Raw genomic sequence first — 21,523 nt, forward strand, 5'->3', positions numbered from 1 at the left:
TACATTCTAACATAAGTGCATCGTTTGCATTTACAATTAACACAACCCAAGGATGTGTTGGGGGCAGCCACAAGTTTCGCCACCCATTCCAATGGCAACATGGCATGCTACAATGTTCAGAAGAACAACACAAGCAACAACAGCAAAGGAAGCCATTTTCTTCCCTCCCACCCATAAGCACACCCAGACAGTCCTCCAATGCCGCCCCCCCCCCCCCCCAGACAGGGCATCCCTGGGCCTCCAGCCGTCAGTGGATTTGTAGATTCGCAGACATCGGTCCCTGGGCCTCCAGCCGTCTGTGGATTTGCAGACTCGCAGACATCGGTCCCTGAGCCTCCAGCCGTCTGTGGATTTGCAGACTCGCAGACATCGGTCCCTGAGCCTCCAGCCGTCTGTGGATTTGCAGACTCGCAGACATCGGTCCCTGAGCCTCCAGCCGTCTGTGGATTTGCAGACTCGCAGACATCGGTCCCTGAGCCTCCAGCCGTCTGTGGATTTGCAGACTCGCAGACATCGGTCCCTGAGCCTCCAGCCGTCTGTGGATTTGCAGACTCGCAGACATCGGTCCCTGAGCCTCCAGCCGTCTGTGGATTTGCAGACTCGCAGACATCGGTCCCTGAGCCTCCAGCCATCTGTGGATTTGCAGACTCGCAGACATCGGTCCCTGAGCCTCCAGCCGTCTGTGGATTTGTAGATTCGCAGACATCGGTCCCTGGGCCTCCAGCCGTCTGTGGATTTGTAGACTCGCAGACATCGGTCCCTGGGCCTCCAGCCGTCTGTGGATTTGCAGACTCGCAGACATCGGTCCCTGGGCCTCCAGCCGTCTGTGGATTTGCAGACTCGCAGACATCGTTCCTCTGACCTGGGCTTTGGCATTTGGGCCTTGACTTCCCGGTTTCTGATCGACGTTCGAGCTTTGATCTTCGGTATTGACCCCAGGACACACTGGTGACAGGACCACAAACTCCAGGCCATAAATTCTGGATGTGCTGATGACTCACTGATTCTGAACCGGCCTTCAGATATGGTGAGTGTAGTGGGTGCCTAGATTCCAGCCTGTCCTCTAACTCCCCGGCATCGCTCTTCCTGAACTCTGACCTTACCCCAACTCCCCTCTCTTTCCCCAAAACCATCCCTATGAACCTAATACACAACCAAGTCTGAACCATAGCCTCAACAGTAACCGCAGCTCAGCACCATCTTGATCAGAAAATATCAAGGCAAGTTATAGAAATAAGAGACAATGGCTCACTTTGGAAACATCTCCAACTGATACCTAGAAACCCTTTATAGTCAAGAAAGCAGTTGGAGTGGTAATAAAGGTAACACGACGCAGCCTGGCCGTGAGAGCACTGGACTGAGAGGATGGAAAAGGGACCCCATAGGGTTATAGCCGTAGAGTTGTGTAACATAGAAATGAGTCCTTCAGCCAGCCACATATACTTTGATCATAATCTCCATCTCTGCTAATTTCACTTGCCTCTTTTAACTCAATATCCCTTTATGTGCAGCTCATATGCCTCTTAAAGTTTTTATTTTCCTGCCTGCATTATCACAGCTAGGAGCTCATTGTGAAAAACTAATAACTAATAACTCAGTGTGTCATACTAACAACAGTGTGAAAAAATTACCCCTCAGGTCCACTTTAAACTTCCTTTCTTACATAGTAAACCTACGCCCTCTAGTTTAGGAACCCCTACCAACAGAAAAAGACTTTGGCTGCCTATCCTATCTCTGCCTTTCATAATACCTATCTCTACGTTGTAGCGTCTCAGCTTCCTTAGCTGCAGATCCATCCCATCCAATTTCATCTCCTAACTCAAGCACCTCCAATCCAGGCAACATCCTTGTGAATCCTTTCTAGATTAAGTGCATCTCTCCTGTGCTGTTGTAACCAGAACTACGCACAATTCTCCAAGCGCAACCTAACGATCTCCGTCAACCCAAGTGGCCACCTCCATGGAACTACATACACTACTTCCACCCCAAGGTCTTTCTGTTGAACAATACTTCCAAGTGGCCTGCAAATCACTGTGTATATCCTGTCCTGCCCTGGTTTAACTTCCCAAGATACATCATTGTTCATTAATCTAGTTAAATCCCATCTGTCATTCCCTTGTTAACTTTTCCAATGATCTAAATCTTACTGTAACTGTAGAGAACTGTCTTCACTGCCAGTTTTGGTGTGAAACACAGACTTGCTAATCATGCCCCTACATTCTCTGGTAAAATATTAATAACCATGAGAAACAACAAAGGACCTTGCACTGATCACTGTTGCATACCACAGGCCATAAAGCTCTAAAATGAAATACAACTCTCCATGACCATCCTCTATCTTCCATCAATAAACTAATTTTGTATCCAATTTCTTAGCTTGCTGGATCCCATGTGTTTCGCCTTTAAGACCAGCCTATTCTGCAAAATTTTGTTAAAGGCCTTGGTAAATTTCATGTAGATGATGCCGTCAGTCTTGCCCTCATCAATCCTCTTCATCACCTCATCAAAAAATTCAGTCAGATTTTTGAGACATGATTTCCCATGCATGAAGCTATACGGATCATTCCTACTGACGCCTGCCTTTCAGACTCTCTCCCAATAGCTGTCTCACCAGCTTGTAGTTTGCTGGCTTAACCGTGTTGCCCCTCATCTGTGAGACAGTACAAGAAGAAATAAGCAGTCACACACTACCTGAACCTGATTAGGTTTTACATAGATTAGCAAATTATATTTTCATTGTCCTAGTATGGTCTTTAAAAAGATTCATTTGATAATCTCTGGGAGAGTGAGATTGAGGAGTCTAAGTTGAGAGCTCTGGGTCATCTCTTCTGAACATAATATATTATTCACTCAATAAATATTGATTGAAAATAACAGACTGTTTTGAGGTTGTTTATTGAATTTTTCCACAACAACCTTAAATGGCAATGCAGGCTTGAGGGTCCAGATGGCTTACTCTTGCTCCTAAATTCTTTCCTACTTGTGTAATTTACTTTGGATGGAGATTTATGCAAGATCACAAACTTGTTGCTGAAGTTCCCAGCTGATCTGTCACAAAAAGAACTTTGCTCGTGAACCAAACTTCCAAAAATATCCAAAGTTAGTGTATGTAAATAATAGATCAACATTATATGACATATAGTGTATAGTACACTGTCTTCTATATTGGTCATTGATTAATATGTTAAAATGCCGTACAGGATAAATGGGCTATTGCAATGTTTTTTGCTAATTTATTCTCAGTTGGTAATGGAGCTGAAACCACGGAAGTTCTACAGTGCTTTAGCTCCTCAAGCAATTTCAACTTTTCCAGCACTTTTTCAGAGTTTCTTGACATTTCCCAGAGGCTTTTTTCTGCAACAGGAATTTCCAAGGTTCATTCCTGAGTTAACTGGCCCCAGCCAGTAAAAGATCAAAAAGCTGGACTGTAAAATTTTAAGCCTTTTCAATGAAGAAGAATTTTAAATAAGATTTTGCACTTTAATTGCTTCCACTCATGCTTGATACCAATGTACTGGACTTCTATCCCAGTGATAATGGAAGTAGTTTGAGTTGCTGATTTAATTAGAACTTTTATCAGAGCAACATGGACATGTCTGAAGGACAATGAAGAGAATGGAGACCAGTCTATAGACAGCTGAAGTTTCAAATCAAACTCAGTTAATATTAAGTGGAACTTTCAGGAAAATAGCAATGGAAACAGGAAGAAAGGAAAGGATAGAAAAAAAGAAGAGGAAGATGCTAGGAATAATAAAAGGAAACCTTTGAAATAAAGTCGGGAGCAATGTTTCCTCTAAGGTGTGCGCATGTGCGTGGGCACACATCTTCTGCCACTAGCCCACAAAGGAATTTAAACTGCACACAAAACGTTGTTGCCTTCAACCTCATTGGCATATATTTCAATATAGTACACAATCACATTTCCTTTTCCAATTTCTGATGTGGACGGTGTTGACAACATGGAGTTTGCAATGATCTATCTGCAGGTTTTATAACTGGCTTATTTATACTGTTTTTATTGAAGAAATTATTCAATGCGCACATGTCATTGTCACTGGGCAAAAAATTGCACAGCACAAGATTTTTGTGCACACTGGTCATCACAAATTAGAGCGAACATTGGTCTGGAGAGAGAATAGGGAAACAGTATGGGCAGGAAAGGAGAGGAGGACATTGCCTTGAAAGAATCATGACAGAGGATAAACATTTGCAATCTTTTGTCAGTTATGGCAAACAGGGAAATTCCAGAAAGGAATAGGTGAAGAACAGAAATAGTGTGCTACCCTAAAATATGGAGCTTGATAAAGGAGATTGAGAGCTTTAATTGGAAAAATCTGAGGTAAAATTTCTTTCTTTAAGTAGATCAGGTATGTTGTGCAAAATGTGGAGTTAAGTCTCAGATTGTGCTGTTGGGCTTCACATAACAAGAGCAGGGAGCTAGAGTGAGAGGCTCAAGAGTTTAATAGCTGATGATGATGACATCGACTCAGACCTGAGAGCCCAGCATCGGGCATTTTCATGCCTTACAGGGTGCAGTTCAAAAGGCCGTTTGGGGCGCCACTGCTCGCACAGACATTTCGCAGTATTATTTTACGAGGCTGAGTTGCGATCTCGACATGGGGACGGTCTGTCACTGGATCGAACTCGGGAACCTCCGTTCTCGAGCCCGGCGCTGATCTCACTGTGCCACCAGCCGACCAAAACAGAGGTGGGTCTCAACATTTGCTGGTCAGCTTCACTTAACAGGACTCTAAGGGACACATTCTCAAATTGTCAGTTAACAGTTGTGTAGCTAATAAACTAGTTAACAGGAGCCAATAAAAAGAAGTTAGGGGCGTGTGGAGTGAACATTTTGAGAGAAGTTGCTGGTTTGGTGAATATTGGGCTGCAATGAGAAGGGTGAGTAACACCAAATAAGGTGAGAGTGAGGTTGCTCCCCCTCTCAAAGCTTTTTAGTTATGGCAGATGAGCTTAAACTTGTTCCGAGATCCTTCTATGCAATGTGGGAACTCTGGGAAGTTGCCAGAGTCCCTGATGACCGTGTGTACAGGAAGTGTGTCCAGCTGCAGCTCCTGACAGACAGCACGACAGTGATGGAGCTGTATGTGGATTCACTTTTGAACATCCGCAGTGATGAATGAGTTGGACACACTGCAGTTTAAGGGCTGAAAGAAAGATAGGGAATGGGTGATCAACAGGTGTAGAAGAAGCAGGAAGGTAGTGCAGGAGTCTTCTGTGATCACCTTCCTGCAAAAGAGGGATACCGCTTTGGATACTATTGGGAGAGATAGTTCGGCAGGGGAAGGCAGAGGCAGCCAAGATCATAGCACTGTGAGTGGCTCTGCTGCAAAGGACAGCAGAGGGGAAAAGAGTGACAGAGTAATGGGAGGGGATTCCATGGTAAGGGGAATAGCAGAACCTTCTGTGGTTGCAAACAGGAATCCTGGTTGGTGTGTTGCCCCTTAGGTGCAAGGGTCAGGGATGTCTCAATGTGGCTGCAAGGCATTCAAAAAATGAAGGGTTAACAAACAGCTTGGGTAGCAGGGCCTTAAGTTGGCTTAAGGGTGTGGTCGACCCTTCCCTTGCGATTCGCCCCAGGTCTAGCTGACCCGGCTGGTAGCACCTGGTAAGGGTCCCTTGCTCGGGGTTACAAGCGATGGCCAATGGCGGACCCAGCAGGAGACTGGTGGGGAAGGCGGAAGAGCTACAACCTTGGAAGACAATGGTTGCTTTGCAAGCAGAGGATCTACTAAGAAGAGAGGTGGTGATTTCTTTAAACTCACCAGGCAAGAGCAAAGGTCACTGCTGTAACCTGCCAAGTACATGATTTCTTGATATGTCAGTCTCAATAAAGGATCAAAACAACGACGTTAACAGAGCCACGAATAACAGTAGTGGAGACGCGTCCGGCAACAGTAGGAATGAGGCTACCAGGGTCATCATCAAGCGAAAACCTCATGTCATGCTACGTGGAATATTAGATCTCTTCTTACACGAGGTAAACTAGAAAATGTGGTTATGGAAATGAAAAGACTGAAGATAAATATACTCGGACTATGTGAAACGAGATGGACAGAGCGGGGATGGCTCAAAAGGGATGACGGGTATCAACTGATCTATTCAGGAGGAAGTGAACGTAAGCACGGAGTTGGAATCTTGGTAGACAAGTAAACAGCGAGAACTATCAAAGGCAGTGTATCCATTAACGAAAGATTGATGATGATTAAGATCTTGGCTAAACCATTTGACATTAATGTCATACAGGTCTATATGCCAACCACGGACTATGACGATGACGAAGTCGATATGGTCTACGGAGAAGTTGAAAAGCTAATGAAAAAGTTTAAAAGCAATGAGGTAATTGTGATTCTTGGTGATTTTAATGCCAAAGTTGGCAGCGCAAAGAGAAGTTTTGACTGTGGATCCTTCGGGCTTGGGGAAAGAAACGACCGCGGAGAAAGACTGGTTGAATTTGCAAAAACTATCAAACTAACGATTGCGAACTCCTGGTACAGTCTGCCAAAACGGAGAGTGTACACATAGACCAGTCCTGATGGTTCAGTAAAAAACCAAATTGACTATATTTCACTACCCAATCGGTTCAGGAATGGAGTGAAGCCGGTGAAAACGTACCCTGGTGCTGACTTTTATACGGATCACAACCCTGTGGTATTGGACATGAGTGTGCATTTGAAGAAGATGAGAAAGGCCAAACCATCAAATAAGATAGACTTTGATTTACCCATTACGGATGAAGCAAAAAAGATTGAATAGTTGGTCGAAGCGACGATTAGATTTTCAGTCTTAGATGATGAGGGTAGCAACATGGCAGTGGAGAACATCTGGGAAGAGTTTAAAACAACAGTGACAGAAGTTGCAGAAAAGACTTTGGGTTATCGGAAAAAGAGCAAAAGACATAACCTTTGCTTCACCGATAAGTTGAGAAAGTTAACTGAAGAAAGAAGAAAGGAAAAACTTCGGGATAATGAACGTTACAAAGCCCTACACCACTTGATTCAAAGAAAATGTAAGGAAGCGAAAGAGGTTTGGATGAATGAACAGAGCGAAGAAATTGAGCAGTATGAACGAAGTCATGATTATAGAGGCCTTCACCAAAAGGTAAAGGATATGACGAAATTAAAGAGGACCATGCCATCAGCTGGGTGTATCGAAGACGGTAGTGGTAATCCATGCTATGAAACAGAAGAGATCATGGACAGATGGGTTGAGTACATCTTGGAATTATTTGAAGATAGCAGGATTGAGGATTTACCACAATTAAATCAAATGACTAATCAACCTAAAATATTGATGTCTGAGATGGAAAGTGTGATTTGGAGTCAAAAAGTCAGAAAGGCGGCCGGTGAAGATAAGATTTCCACTGAAATTCTGAAATCACTTGGTCTGAAGGGAAAAACAAATCTTTTAGCAATATTAAACAACAATTATATGACAAGAAATCTTCTGGAGGACTTTCTCAAATCGGTATTTATTGCCTTACCAAAAAAGCCAAGGACGATAAAGTGTAACGAACACAGGATGATAAGCATAATGTCTCACTGCATCAAGTTACTGTTGAAAATACTGTTTGGAAGAATAAAAGGTACAATCAGTGATGAAATTGGAGAAACACAGTTTGGTTTTTGTAAAGGTTCAGGAACAAGGGAAGGAATATTTGCATTGAGAAACATCATGGAGAGATGTATTGAGGCACAAAAGACCATCTACTTATGCTTTACCGACTATGAAAAAGGCTTTCGATAAAGTAAGATATGAGAAAGTAATAGAGGTGCTGAACAAGTACGATCTGGGATGGGAGAATGTGCAAATAATAAGGAACTTGTATTGGAAACAAAGCGGCCGTCAGGGTAGAAAATGAACTATCACCATGGGCATGTATTAAATGAGGCATAAGGCAAGACTGTGTTGGCTCACTGGATTTGTTCAACCTCTACAGAGAATGGATTTTTCGGGAATGCAACCACCAGGAGACAGGTATTCCAATCGGAGGCCGGAAGGTGGATAACATCAGGTATGCGGACGACACTGCGTTGTTAGCTGACAGCAAATGCAAACTGCAAATTATGCTGAATAAAGTGAATGAGAAAAGCCTTGAATACGGACTAAAAATCAACCCTAAGAAAACAAAATCGATGGTTGTAAGCAAAACAAACACTAAAGACTCATTTATGATGGTATCATTACAAGTGAATGGACAAGACATTGAACAGGTACGAAAGTTTGAATATCTTGGCAGCTGTCTGACAGATGACGGGAGATGTGAAGTTGAGATCAGAAGGAGAATAGATATGGCTAAGACCCAGTTCATGAAAATAAAAGATCTACTATCCAATAGGAAGGTAGATATCCAAAGTAGAAACTGCTTCCTCGAATGTTACGTATGGTCAGTGCTGAGGTATGGATCAGAAACATGGACCCTGAAGAAGAATGACATGAAACGAATTTATGCTTTTGAAATGTGGTGCTATCGATGAATGTTGAAGATCAGCTGGGTAGAGAAAGTTTCAAATGAGAGGGCTTTGTCTGAAGTTGATAGACCACGGATACTGCTGGAGAAGATCATGAAGTCAAAAGTTACTAATTGTGGACACATTACATGGAGGGATAACATCTTGTCGGACTTGCTATATGGAAAGGTGGAGGGAAAGAAAGGAAGAGGAAAGCAAAGAAGAAGAAGAAGAATATCTTTATTGTCATTGTTGTGGAGCAATGAAACACAGTTTAGCAGCTCAACATTTTGCAGCATGCCAAAGAATATATACATAAAATAAACTCTAAAACCTCAGGAGTGCAGTCCAAAATGAATAATATATGGATGGGGGGTGGGGTAGGACTATTGCACACCTGCCATTCCTGGAAGTGTGATGCATTTAGCTGCCGCCATCTTAGGAGGGGGGCAGGAGAAGGGAAGGGGGTGTTATACATTTCACTGCTTGTGGGTAGAAGCTGTTAAGGAGTCTCTTTGTTTTCGTCCTTAATGCTCTGTATCTCTTCCCAGAAGGTAGAGGGGAAAACAGGTGATGTCCAGGATGAGTGGGATCCTTTGAAATACAAGTAGCCTTCTTTTGCAGTCTGCCAGTATAAATGTCTCTGAGGGAGGGTAATGTTGTGCCAATAACCTGCTCTGCTACCCTCACCACCCGCTGCAAGTCCTTCCTGTTCTGTTCAGCTGGCAAACCACACTGCACAGCAATATGTCAGGAGGCTCTCTATAGTTGTCCGATAGAAGTTGATCAGCAGGTGATGAGAGAGGAGAGCGTGCTTTAGCTTCCTTAGGAAGTAGAGCCTCTGTTGGGCCTTCCCCACCTGATAAGAGATATGGGCAGTCCAGGTGAGGTCAGCTGAGATGTGGACGCCGAGGAACTTGAAACTCTCTACTCTCTCCACCTCTTTCCCGTATATGTGCAGAGCAGAGTGCTCGACGCGCTTTGATTTCCTGAAGTCTAATTGGTTTTTGTGATGTTCAAGTCCAGGTTATTATGACAACACCATTCTATCAAATGCTGTACCTCCTCCCTATAGGCTGTCGCATCACAGTCTGATATGATACCTATTAGGGTGGTATCGTCAGCAAATTTGACAGTGGTGTTGGTGGAGTGAATGATAGAGCAGTCATGGGTGAAAAGAGAATAGAGGATGAAGCTGAGAACACACCCCTGTGGTGTACCGGTGTTCAGGATGAGAGTAGATGATGTGGGTTCTCCCATCCTGACACTTTGGGGTCTGTTACTCAGAAAATTCAGTATCCATGAGCACAGTGAACTGCCAAGGCCCAGGTTGCTCAATTTCTGCACCAGTTTGTAGGGGATGACTGTATTAAAAGCTGAGCTGTAGTCCACAAACAGCATTCTTACATAGGTGTTATCCTGATCCAGGTTTGTAAGGGCTGTGTGGAGAGCTGTGATGACTGCATCCTCTGTCGATCTGTTTGCACGATACACAAACTGGTATTTACCAAGGTCAGCAGGTATGGCAGACTTAATATAAGACAGTATGAGTTTCTCAAAACATTTCATGATGATAGGAGTTAGAGCAACTGGCTGATAGTCATTAAGGCAGTTCACTGTACTTTTCTTTGGTATGGATATTATTGTGGCTGACTTAAGGCAGGTGGGGACTACAGACTGTAGTAGCGAGAGGTTGAAGATGGTTAGTTGATCTGCGCAGTCCTTAAGAATCCTTCCGGTGACTCTATCTGGGCCAGCTGCTTTTCTCGCATTGACTCCATGCAGGGCGGATCTGACCTGGTGTTGGTGTAATTGTATAGGGTCATCCTTCTCTGCTAGTGCTGACTGGATGCTAACTTCTCCATCCTGACTGTCAAAGCGAGAAAAGAACTGGTTCAGAGTGTCTGGCAGTGTCCTATCTGAGGAGTTTGTGACTGTATAGAACAACGTGGCTGGATAACATCAAGGATTGGACCAAGCTGAACAAGACTAGCGATGTTGTGGACAAGTGTCGGGACAGAGCAGCATGGAGAGAAATCGTCCACCAACTGGAAACCCCAGATGCGACCTAACGATGACAACAAACAACCAGCAGGTGTGGTGCATGTAGTTACCAGTGATATATGAAAAAAGTGGGATGAAGTCCAACAAATTTATGTATCCAAAAGATAAATTTAAAAACAAGGAGCTCAAAGATACTAACCTCAGGATTACTAGCAGCAATCTTAAACAGCATGCAATTGATCCTACAAGGGAAAACCCTATCTTACATCAAGCCCTGTGTAAAGAGACAAGTTGGGGATCCTCTTGGAAAGAGTGATCACAGTATGATTGAATTTATCATACAAATGGAAGGTGCAATATTTTGCTCTAAAACTAGCCTATTATGCCTGAACAAGGGGACTATAGTGAGATGGGGGAGGAGGGGCTAGCATGTATTGGGCACAGAGGGATAGTTGAAGAACTTCAAGGAGAATTTCCATAGTCCTTGACAAAAGTACATTCCAGTTAAAAACAAGGACAGTAGAGGTGAGGAGAGTAAGCTTCAGATAATTAAGGAAATAAACAAGGGCGTCAAACTAAAACTTCATACATTCAAGGTCACCAAGAGCAGTGGGAAACTGGAGGACTGGGAAAATGTTTAAACAAACAACAGAGGACCACTAGGCAAGCAATAGTTTATTTATTTATTGAGATACAGCATGGAACAGACCCTTCCGGTACTTTGACCTGCGCCACCCAGCAATCCCCTGACTTAATCCAAGTCTAATCATGGGACAATTTGCAATGACCAATTAACCTACCAAAGTGGGTTACCTGGGATACCTAAATTTAACCTACCAACTGGTACATCTTTCAACTGTGAGAGGAAACCGGAGTACCCGGAGGAAACCCATACAGTCAAGGTGAGAACATACAAACTCCTTACAGACAGCAGCTGGAATTGAATTTAGATCACCTGTACTAAAAGCATTGTGCTAACCAAGTCCCTCAGAAGGCAGTTGGTAAGGAAGATGGGGATAATGTATTAGCGTGGATTAAGGATTGGTTAACCAATAGAAGAAAGAGATTTGGGATAAATAAGATTTTCTCTGATTGACAATCATTAAATGTTATAGAGGCCTGCTGTAGCTCCACAACTCTTGACAATATACAACATCAATTTGAAAGAGGGACCAAGTGTGGCATATCAAAGTTTGCTAATGACACTAAATTGAGTGGAAAGCAAATTGTGCAGAGGATGTGGAGAGTCTGTAGAGATATAGCTGGGTTAAATGAGTGGGCAAGGGACTGGCAGATGGAGTACAATGTTCGAAAATACAAGGATAACCACTTTGGAAGGAAAAATAGAAGATCAGATTATTATTTAAATTGAGATAGTTTTGCATGCTGTTGAGCGGAGGATGTGAGAGTGCTTGTGCGTGAACTGCAAAAGGTCAATTTGCAGGTGCAGCAGATTTTCAAGGCAGCAAATGGAATCCATGCTAGTGGGACTGAGCAGGGTGTTTATGTTACAACTGTACGGGGTACTGTTTCGGAAACACTGCCTGTGGTTCTGGTCTCCTTAATTGAGAAAAGGTATATTGGCTTTAGAGATGCTGCAGAGCAGGTTCACTAGGCTGATTCCAAAGATGAAAATGTTAGCCTATAAGGAGAAATGAAGTTGCCTGGGACAGTACTCATTGGAATTCAGAATAATGAGAGTGGATCTAAGAGAAACATACAAAGTTGTGAAAGGGATAAAAGAGTTCGAGACAGGAAAGTTGTTTTCATTGGCAATTGAGACTAGAACTACATGATATAGCTTCAGAATTTGGAGGAGTAGACTTAAGACAGATGAGGAAGAACTGCTTTTGCCAGAGAGTAGTGAATTTGGAATTCTCTGCTCAGAGAAGCTGTAGAGGCTACTTCATTAAATATATTTAAGACTCAGTTAGATACATTTTTGCACAGTCAAGGAATTGAGGTGCTGTGTTTGCTCACCTAAAACTACTGATAAGACCCAAAGCCAGGAGATGGGACAAAGCTGGAACTTGAAATATTCCTTTATTCAGTAACACCATGCAACTACAAATCTCAAACTCAAAAACTTTATTGTACATCCCAAAGCATGACCACTTAAATGGTTTATCTGAGAACATTAAAGACATTGATTGGAGCAATAATCAATTTATGTACGCCAGCCTGGGTTTGGTTGTCAGCTGACCAATAAGCATTAGGTGTTTCAACTTGCTGTAACACAAGGGTTAAAAGAAAAAGGCAGGTAGGTGGACCTGAGTACATGACCTGATCAGCCGTGACCTTACCAGTTAGAGCAGGCTTTATGGCTACACTGAGCCCAAAGACCATCTTATGTAACAAATCCGATCCTACTAATAACAACACTATCATTCTATTCTCAATCATCAACAAAGTGATGGAAGATGTCCTTGGCTGTGCCGTCAAAGAGCACTTACTCCACAGTAATCCATTTCCATAACCCATTTTCTGTGTTGCCAAACCCCCAGCTCCAGACTTCTATAGTCTAAATATAAACTAAACTGCTGAATTTTTGAAGTGAGGTAAATATATTTTGCTTTTTACATCAAGGAAGTATTTGGGTGAATGTGGCTTCAAAGAGCTCTGGGAAAATTGGAGTGGTTATGCATCAAGGGGAAAATGCTTTGCTGGTTTCAATCACACTTCACACAAAAGAAGATGCCTACAGGTTTTTTTTTGATGGTCAATCATCCCAGCTCTAGAATATTACTGCAGAGGTTTCTCAGGACAGGGTATTAGGCTGAACCACCTTCAGCTGCTTCATCAGTGTTCTTTATCAGAAGATTAGGTAGTCACCAATAATTGCATAATGCTCAATTGTATTCTCAAGAAGAGAATGGGTGATGGTAGAAATGGAAGACTAAACCAGAGCATGGAGAGGGATCAGTTCCTTCAAAAATAAGAAAGGGTGGGGAGATGAAGATTCCTCTGCTAGAATTTCATTGAAGCTGCCAGACATGAAGGAAGATGATTGGTTGATTTGGAGGCTGATGGTGTGGAAAGTGAGGACAAAAGAAATTGGTGGGAGAAGCAGGGATTGACAGCAGAACTGCAGCAAATGAGACAAACATGACTGACAGCCATGTCAATTATGGTGGAGAGAAATCAACAATTAACGACAAAGGGGACCCCCCCCCCAACAGAAGTATATATACAGCATCTCCAGTTTCTTTTTACGTTGTGACTGGTTATTAGGAAGCTATTATAGTGGAACGTGAATACACTGTCTCCACCAGCCATAAACATCATTGTCTCAAGGAGTTGAGAAAAGAACATTTACAAACATAAAACAATTTGGTCCCTTGTGGCAAAGCCCTACATATCCGCAGGACCTCTTGCATAGAAAAATAGATTGGGTTGAAACAAGCACAACCCATAATTCACACATTCTATATTTTTTAAAATAGAATGTGCCTCATTATACAATTTTGAAAAGGTGGTCATCCTGCTGCTTGCAGTACTTTATCTACTGGCAATTCCTTCAGTTGATGTTTGTGTTATGTGTGAATCATCAACAGAGACAACAGTGGCAATACACAGACACGTACCTCTCCTGAAGTCCCACCGGTTTAACAGCAAGTGTTGACTGATCCACTGACTCTGACACCAGATCTGTGGAGCCCTCAAGGGTTTGAACCTGAACCTGATTCTCTACCTGTTCCTGCTCCTCGGGCTGGTAAAAGACTTGGCCCTCAATATCTTCTAGATCAAGATCTTTGAACTCTGGGTCAGGGATTTCATCTGTTGTCTCTTCAGGCCATTCAAAATAGGTGAAGGAGGGCTGCCGGCTCATCGACTGCCGTCTTGCCTCTGTTGAGAACTGTCGGACAACTGTTTTAAGACAATAGAGGATCTGAGAAAGAGAAATTATTTACATTTTAATGAATTTTGGAGGTCAGTCTGTTTTTAAAAAATGGCATTATTTATATTTTGTTAATGTTCAAACAAGTTAAAATGAAGGATTATTATGGGCTGATATTAGCTTTAAAACAATTAGTCATAGTCATACTTTATTGATCCCGGGGGAAATTGGTTTTCGTTACAGCTGCACCATAAATAATAAATAGTAATAGAACCATAAATAGTTAAATAGTAATATGTAAATTATGCCAGAAAATTATGAAATAAGTCCAGGACCAGCCTATTGCAGGTTAGTGAACAGCACGTAAACTTCTTATACATGTTTTTATATACTTATTTTATTTAATGTTACAGCACACCTAGTCTGTACCGAACTGTTATCCTTCCTAGTTCCATTGACCTGTACCTGGACCATAGCCATCCATACCCCTCACATCCATGTACCTAGTCAAACACCTCAAGTGTTGCAGTCAAACCCATTCACACCAGTGCCACTGACAGCACGTTCTGCATGCACAGCACTCTCTAAGCGAAGAAGTTCCCTTGAATATTTCACCTACAATCCTGAATCTATGATCTCTAGTTCTAGGCTCACTCAGCCTCAGTGGAAAGAGCCTGCCTGCATTTATCGTGTCTATACCCCTCATCATTTTGTATACCTTCATTAAGTCTCCCCACATTCTCCTGCACTTCAGAGAATGAAGTCCTGTCCTATTCAACTTTTCCCTATTACTCAGGTCCTCAAGTCCTGGCAACATCCTTGTATATTTTCTCTGTACTGTTTCAATCTTATTGATATCTTTCTGGTAGGTAGGTCAACAGAATCAAAGTTAAAAGCAAGTTTATTATAAGTGCATATACACTCAGTGGGCATTTTACCTAATGAAGTGACCACTGGGTGTGCATTCATGGTCTTCTGCTGCTGTAGCCCATTCACTTCAAGGTTCACCTTCCTATCAGCTTGCACTAGTCTGACCATTCTCCTGACCTCTCTCATTTACAAGATATTTTCACCCACAGAACTGTTGCTCTCTGGATGTTTTTTATTTGTTCTTCACACCATTCTCTGTAAACTCTAGAGACTGTTGTGCGTGAAAATCCAAGGAGATCAGCAGTTTCTGAGATACTCAAACCACCCCATCTGGCACCAATAATCATTCCATGGTCAAAGTCACTTAGATCACATACTTGGCTGATTTTCTATTTGCATTAATGAGCAAGTGCATAGGTGCTCCTAATAAAGTGGCCACTGAGCATATGTTACCATACACTATTTTGAGATAAATTTTCTTGCAGGCATTTACAAATCACAGAACAAATAAATACAATAGAATCAATGGAGCAATAACCACATACAAAGACTGACAAGCAACCAATCCGAAAAAGAAGATAAACTGTGTAAACAAAAATAAATAAATATATCAATCAATCAATAAATAATCCTGAGAACTTGAGTGTAGAGAATCAGTTCAGAATTAAGATGAGTGAAGTTATCCACATTGGTTCAGGAGGCTGATGACTGAAGGATAATAACTGTTCTGAACCTTATAGTGTGAGACCTAAACCTCGCGTATCTCCTTGCCAACGGCAGTGGTGGGAAGAGAGCGTGGGCTGCATGGTGGGTGTCCTTCATGATGGATGCTGCTTTCTTGCAGCAGTACTCCTTGTAGGTGTGTTCTCTGGTGGCATGGATTTGCCTTTGATGGACTAGGCAACAATATTCCAACTTTGGTCTCAATGATGTCTTATAAAACTTCAACATCACATCCCAACTCCTGTACTCAACACTTCGATTTATGAAAGCCAACGTACCCAAACTCTATTTTTGACGCTACCTACCTGTGACACCACTTTCAAGGATCTAAGCACCTCTGTTCTCAGATCCCTTTGTTCTACCGCACGGAACAGTGTACTACTGTTTACTGTGTAAGTCCTACCCTGGTTTTTCCTCCCAAAGTACAACAATTGACTGAATTAAATTTCCCAGCTCATTTTTCCAGTTACTCAAGATCTGCTAGAAGCTTTGTAAGCTTTCTCACAGTCCATTACACCCCCAATCTTGGTGTCATCCTCAAATGTGCTGAAGCCAGTTGACCACATTGATATAGACGACAAACAACAATGGATTCAGCACTGTCCCGCATGGCATGCCACTAGTCACAGGCCACCAGTCAGTCAGAGAGACAACCATCTACTACTACTCTCTGGCTTCTCCTGCTAAGCCAAGGTTGAACCCCATTTACTACTTTATTATAAATGCCAAACAATTGAACCTTCTTGATCAGCCTCCTATGTGGAACTTTGTCAAAGGCCTTACTAAAGTCCACGTAGACAATGTCCATCACCTTTCCTTCATCAAGTTTCCTGGAACCTCCTCAAAAAACTCTCAAAGTTCTCGTAAAGGATTGGTAGACATGACTTAGCATGCACAAAGCCATGTTGACTATCTCTTATCAAGTTCTGTCTATGCAAATACTTACACTGTATATCTAGTAGAATAATTTCCTATAATTTACCCACTACTGACTTCAGGCTCACCAGCCTATAATTTCCTGGCTTATTCCTAGAGCCTTTCCTGAACTGCAGAACAACATTTGCTATGCTCCAGTCCTCCAGCCTTCACCCATGGTTAAGTACACACCGAGGGCAAGACCCTTAGCAGAGCTGATGAGCGGAGGGATCCTGGGGTCCAATTTCATAGCTTCTGAAAGTAGCTACACACGATGTGATAGGATGATTAAGAAGGCATTTGGCATGTTTGCCTTTGTTGGTTGAAGCACTGAATTCAAAAGTCAAGAAATTAGGTTGCAACTTTATAAATCTCTAGTTAGGCTGCACCTGGAGTATTGCATACAGTTCTGGTCTCCCCATTATGGGAAGGATGTCAAGCTTTGGAAAAGGTGCCGAAGAGGTTTACCAGGATGCTGATTGTATTAGAGCGCATGTGCTCTAATGAGAGATTGGACAAACCTGGGTTGCTATCAGCGAAAGTCTGATAGAGGTCTATAAGAATAAAAAAGGCATGGATAGAGTAGACGGACAGTATCTCTTTCCCAGGGTAGAATTGTCTAATACCAGAGGGCATGTGGTAAGGTGAAAGGGGGTAATGTCAGGCAATTTTTTTAATATACACAGAGAGTGGTGGGTGCCTGAAATGTGCTGCATGGGGTGGTGGGAGAGGTAGATACATTAGGGACTTTTAGAGACGTTTTGATTGGCACATGAATGTAAGGACAATGTTCTAAATACCTTTGCAAGAGCTCCTGCAATTCCTGCACTAGCCTTCCACAAGGTCCAAGGGGACACCTTGTTAGGCCCTGGGGACTTATCCCCCCAACTTGCCTCAAGACAGGAAGCATCTCCTCTTCTGTAATCTGGATATAGTCCATGACCCCACTATTCTTTTGCCTGAGTTCTATAGAGACTCTCTATCCATCTCCTGAGTAAATACAGATGCAAAAAATTCCATTCATGATCTCCTCCATCTCTTTTGGCTCCTCCTGGTTTCCCTCTCAATTATTGTCTTCCATGTCTTACATTTCTTAAACTCGTAAAGAGTAGGTAGGTATTTGAAGTCTATGGGAAATCCACCCAAATATTTGTCAAATTTATGGCAGAAAATTAAAACTAACATGGAAGTATTAGATGAAGCCTTTAGATGTCAGATAAAGACTCTTCCCACTGTAAACAGAAAGTTAATTACACCGGGAATGAATCAGGAGTAACCCAGTGAGAATTTAACAGTACATGAAATGGGGATTATATATTTGAAGCCATGAAGAGCAGATTGCTATAGTTCCAAATGTTTTTCAATTCAAGTTTCTAATAGAGTTTCCTTGTCTGAGAACCCTAGTCTGAGTTTGGATCATTTCTGAGAAGAAATAACAGGAATCTTTGAACTAAGGGGAAAATGCTCCAATTTCATGGAAGGCAATCTAAGGATGAGTAAAATGGAAGTGTCATAAGAATGGTCATAAAGGTAGGTATTAATGAAGGAGTGAAAAGCAGAGAAAAGGTAATTGTAAGCTGAGAATTCCAATGTATTGTAGAAGGCACAGTGGCCTGCCGTAGAATAAAGGGGAAGGATTTTTTTAAAATGCCAGAACTTGAGAAATGGACGGCTCTTTGGAAAGAAAGTTGAAGAGGTTAGAGGTAGAGGTTGTCATAAAAGGAATTAACCGGAATTTGGAAGTATTTGACAGATTTAGACCTAATCCAAAAGAACTAGAATGGGATTGAGTGGAATTTAGGTCAGATTGAAAGACCTGACATGATTTTGAGTTTAGAAGAACAAGGCAAAGAACAACTCATCAAGATCACAATATTCTTAATTGGCTTATCTATTTACAATAGCTGTTGTTTCAATATTTTCCCTGAATGGCCTGTCTAATACCACATTTGGTCCTAAAATAATGGGATGGCTATTAGCAGAAAGATGAGAAGAAATGTATTTGTCTAAAGGGTGATAAATCTTTGGCATATTCCTCCTAAGTGGGCTGTAGAGACTCATTTACTGAGTATATACACAAGGCAAGGACCAGTAGATCTTTCGACAGTAAGGGATGTGGAATCAGTAGTACTTGGGTAAAAGCTCAGCCATAATTTTATTCAATGGCAATGCAGACGTAAAGAGCGTAATTGCTCATATTTATTAGGTTTCATATCTAAAGTCTGAATAGGCTATTGCCTTCTAGTATATTTTTGCAAGCCATCTGCACCAAGAGACCCACTCTGTTGTTCAGCTCAATGCAACAGTCTTTCTTGACCCTAGCACCCTCCACCTGCCTTTTCTACTACAAAATTCTCTTTCAAACTATTTCTCCAGATTTTCCCCACTTCCTTTACGGAACATACATGGACACTCAGAAAGAGCTTAGTCTCACTCGCCTAGCTTTCTGCAGATACCCTTTCCTAATCTTACTCAAAGCCTAGCAGCAGGAAGGGTTTAGTGGTACACTGGTTAGTATAATTATAGTGAGGATATAGTAATTGCACAAAAACTTGGACCGTCTAAAGTCTTACTTGAATTGCAGCAGTTGGGAATCCACTTTTAAATAGTTAAGTAATTCAAAAATAAAAGGCTGGAATTAGGGTTGGTGATGGAGACTAAAGAAAATTTAAAATCTCATCTTGTGTCTTGGGCCATACCTATCATTCCATTGTCTTAGCTTGGGGAGGGGTAATGACTGAAGACTTTACAAGTTATAAGTGAATTAGCCAAGAATTGTTTTATAAATGCTCTTGTAATCGGTTGTCAGGAAAAGACTGTAGATTTCAAAATAAAATAACTTATTTAGAAGAAGTATTACTCACCCCAGAGCCTGTCAGCACAGTTCCCAGTATAGCTGTTGCCAAGAGAGGACAACAGCTCCCTGCATCCCACAGTACTTGCTGAAGAGACAAAAGACACGTAACAATTTTTGAAATATTTTGTTCAGTTTCTTATGCGAAGCTTCTGTGATAGTCTTGAACAAAATGTAATAACAAGTAGCATTATTGTTTAGCTTTGTTAGGGGCTCTCATTGTCTAAGCCGGGTAAACATGTGGCCCTGCATTTTAAAGGTCATATTCACTTTCCATCATAAATGTTTATTCAGTGGGATGAACTGAATTACCTTGAAACCTTGTATTAAAGTAATAAACTCTAAAAGAGCAACCTTGGCATATCCTTGGGTGATGGGAATTACTTCCCCAAAGATGATGAAGGGACAACAAAGCAGTAGAGAATCAAATTTACATTCTTTAAAAATGAAAGCTACAGAAGCCACAAGATTGATTTCCTTCTAAAACCAGCGATATTTATTTCTGCAGCCAAACACCATATCATCTGTGAATTTGCCAATGACACAACTGTTGCTGGCAGAACCTCAGATGGCGACGAAGATGCACAGAAGGTGTACAGGAATGAGGTAGATCAACTGGTTGACTGGTTTCACAACAACAATCTTGCACTCGACATCACCAAGACCAAAGAATTGATTATGAACTCCAGGAGGGGGAAGCCAGGAGGACATGTACCAGTCCTTATTGAGAGATCAACAGTGGAAGAGGTGAACAGCTTCAAGTTCCTGGGTGTCTGCGTCTCCAAGGATCCTGGGCCCAACATATTGATGCAATCATGAAGAAGGCCCTCCAGTAGCTCTACTTCACTAGGAGTGTGAGGAGATTTTGTATGTCACCAAAGACTCCAGCAAATTTGTACAGATGTACCATGGAAAGCATTTTGACTGGTTACGTCATTGTTTGATAGGCAGACTCCAATGCTTAGGATCACATGAGTCTGCATAGGGTTGTAGACTCAACCAGATCCATCATGGGCGCAACCTGCCTCACCATCATCTTCCTTCATGAAGGTGGCATCCATCGTTAAAGACCCTTGCCATCTGGGACGTGGCCTCTTCTCATTTCTACCATCAGGAGCCTGAGCTTTAGGAACAGCTTCTTCCCCTCTTTCATCATATTTCTGAACAGTCCATGAACACTACTTCAATATTCCTCTTTTCAGCAAGTTGGGGTGCTACAGTAGCGTAGCAGCTAGAGCGAAGCTATTACAGCTCGGAGCGTCGGAGTTCAAAGTTCAGTCCCTGCGTCCTCTGTGCGACTTTCCTGTGCAATGTGTGGGTTTTCTCCAGGTTCTCCAGTTTCCTCCAACAGTGCAAAGACATGCCAGGTAGGTTAATTGGACATCGTAGACTGCCCCATGATTAGGTTAGAATTAAACCAGGTTTGCTGGGTGGTATGAATCAAAGGGCTGGTAGGGCCTATTCCTGGCAGCAGCTCTGAGTAAATAAATAAATAAAATTCCTTACTTATTGTAATTTGAGATATCTATGGACTTAGACAGCATCCCAGTAGTGTTGGAAAACTGCAAAGCTAGATGCAACTCTAGCCAAACTGTTCTAGTTATAACATTGGCATCTACCTACCAAGCAGAAATTTGCCCAGGAGCTTTCCATTGATAAACAGCAAGTTGAATCAAATCTTGTTATCTCCATCCATTCAGTCAACTCTCAATCATCACAAAGAAATTGTAAAATCGCACACTCTTACTGATAACATACTGATAGATGTTCAGTTCTATAGATGCTCATTCTATAGATTTGCTGAGTATGCCCACAGAAAAATGAGCTCAGGGTTATATGTGGTGACATATG

General features: G+C 42.1%; 1 protein-coding gene across 1 annotated transcript in view; it reads right to left on the reverse strand.

The window, feature by feature from the left end:
- Positions 1-20,733, reverse strand: part of ptpn5 (protein tyrosine phosphatase non-receptor type 5) — a 56,719-nt gene extending 35,986 nt beyond the window's left edge. The window contains exons 1-4 of the mRNA XM_072271367.1: positions 20,698-20,733; positions 19,683-19,760; positions 14,164-14,361; positions 14,057-14,106 (exon numbers count right to left, since the gene is read on the reverse strand). Of these exons, the coding sequence (XP_072127468.1) occupies positions 14,057-14,106; positions 14,164-14,361; positions 19,683-19,760; positions 20,698-20,733 (362 nt within the window). The remainder of the gene's footprint in view (positions 1-14,056; positions 14,107-14,163; positions 14,362-19,682; positions 19,761-20,697) is intronic.
- Positions 20,734-21,523: the final 790 nt, after the last annotated feature.

This window comes from Mobula birostris, chromosome 11 (assembly GCF_030028105.1).
Source record: "Mobula birostris isolate sMobBir1 chromosome 11, sMobBir1.hap1, whole genome shotgun sequence".
Taxonomy (NCBI): domain Eukaryota; kingdom Metazoa; phylum Chordata; class Chondrichthyes; order Myliobatiformes; family Myliobatidae; genus Mobula; species Mobula birostris.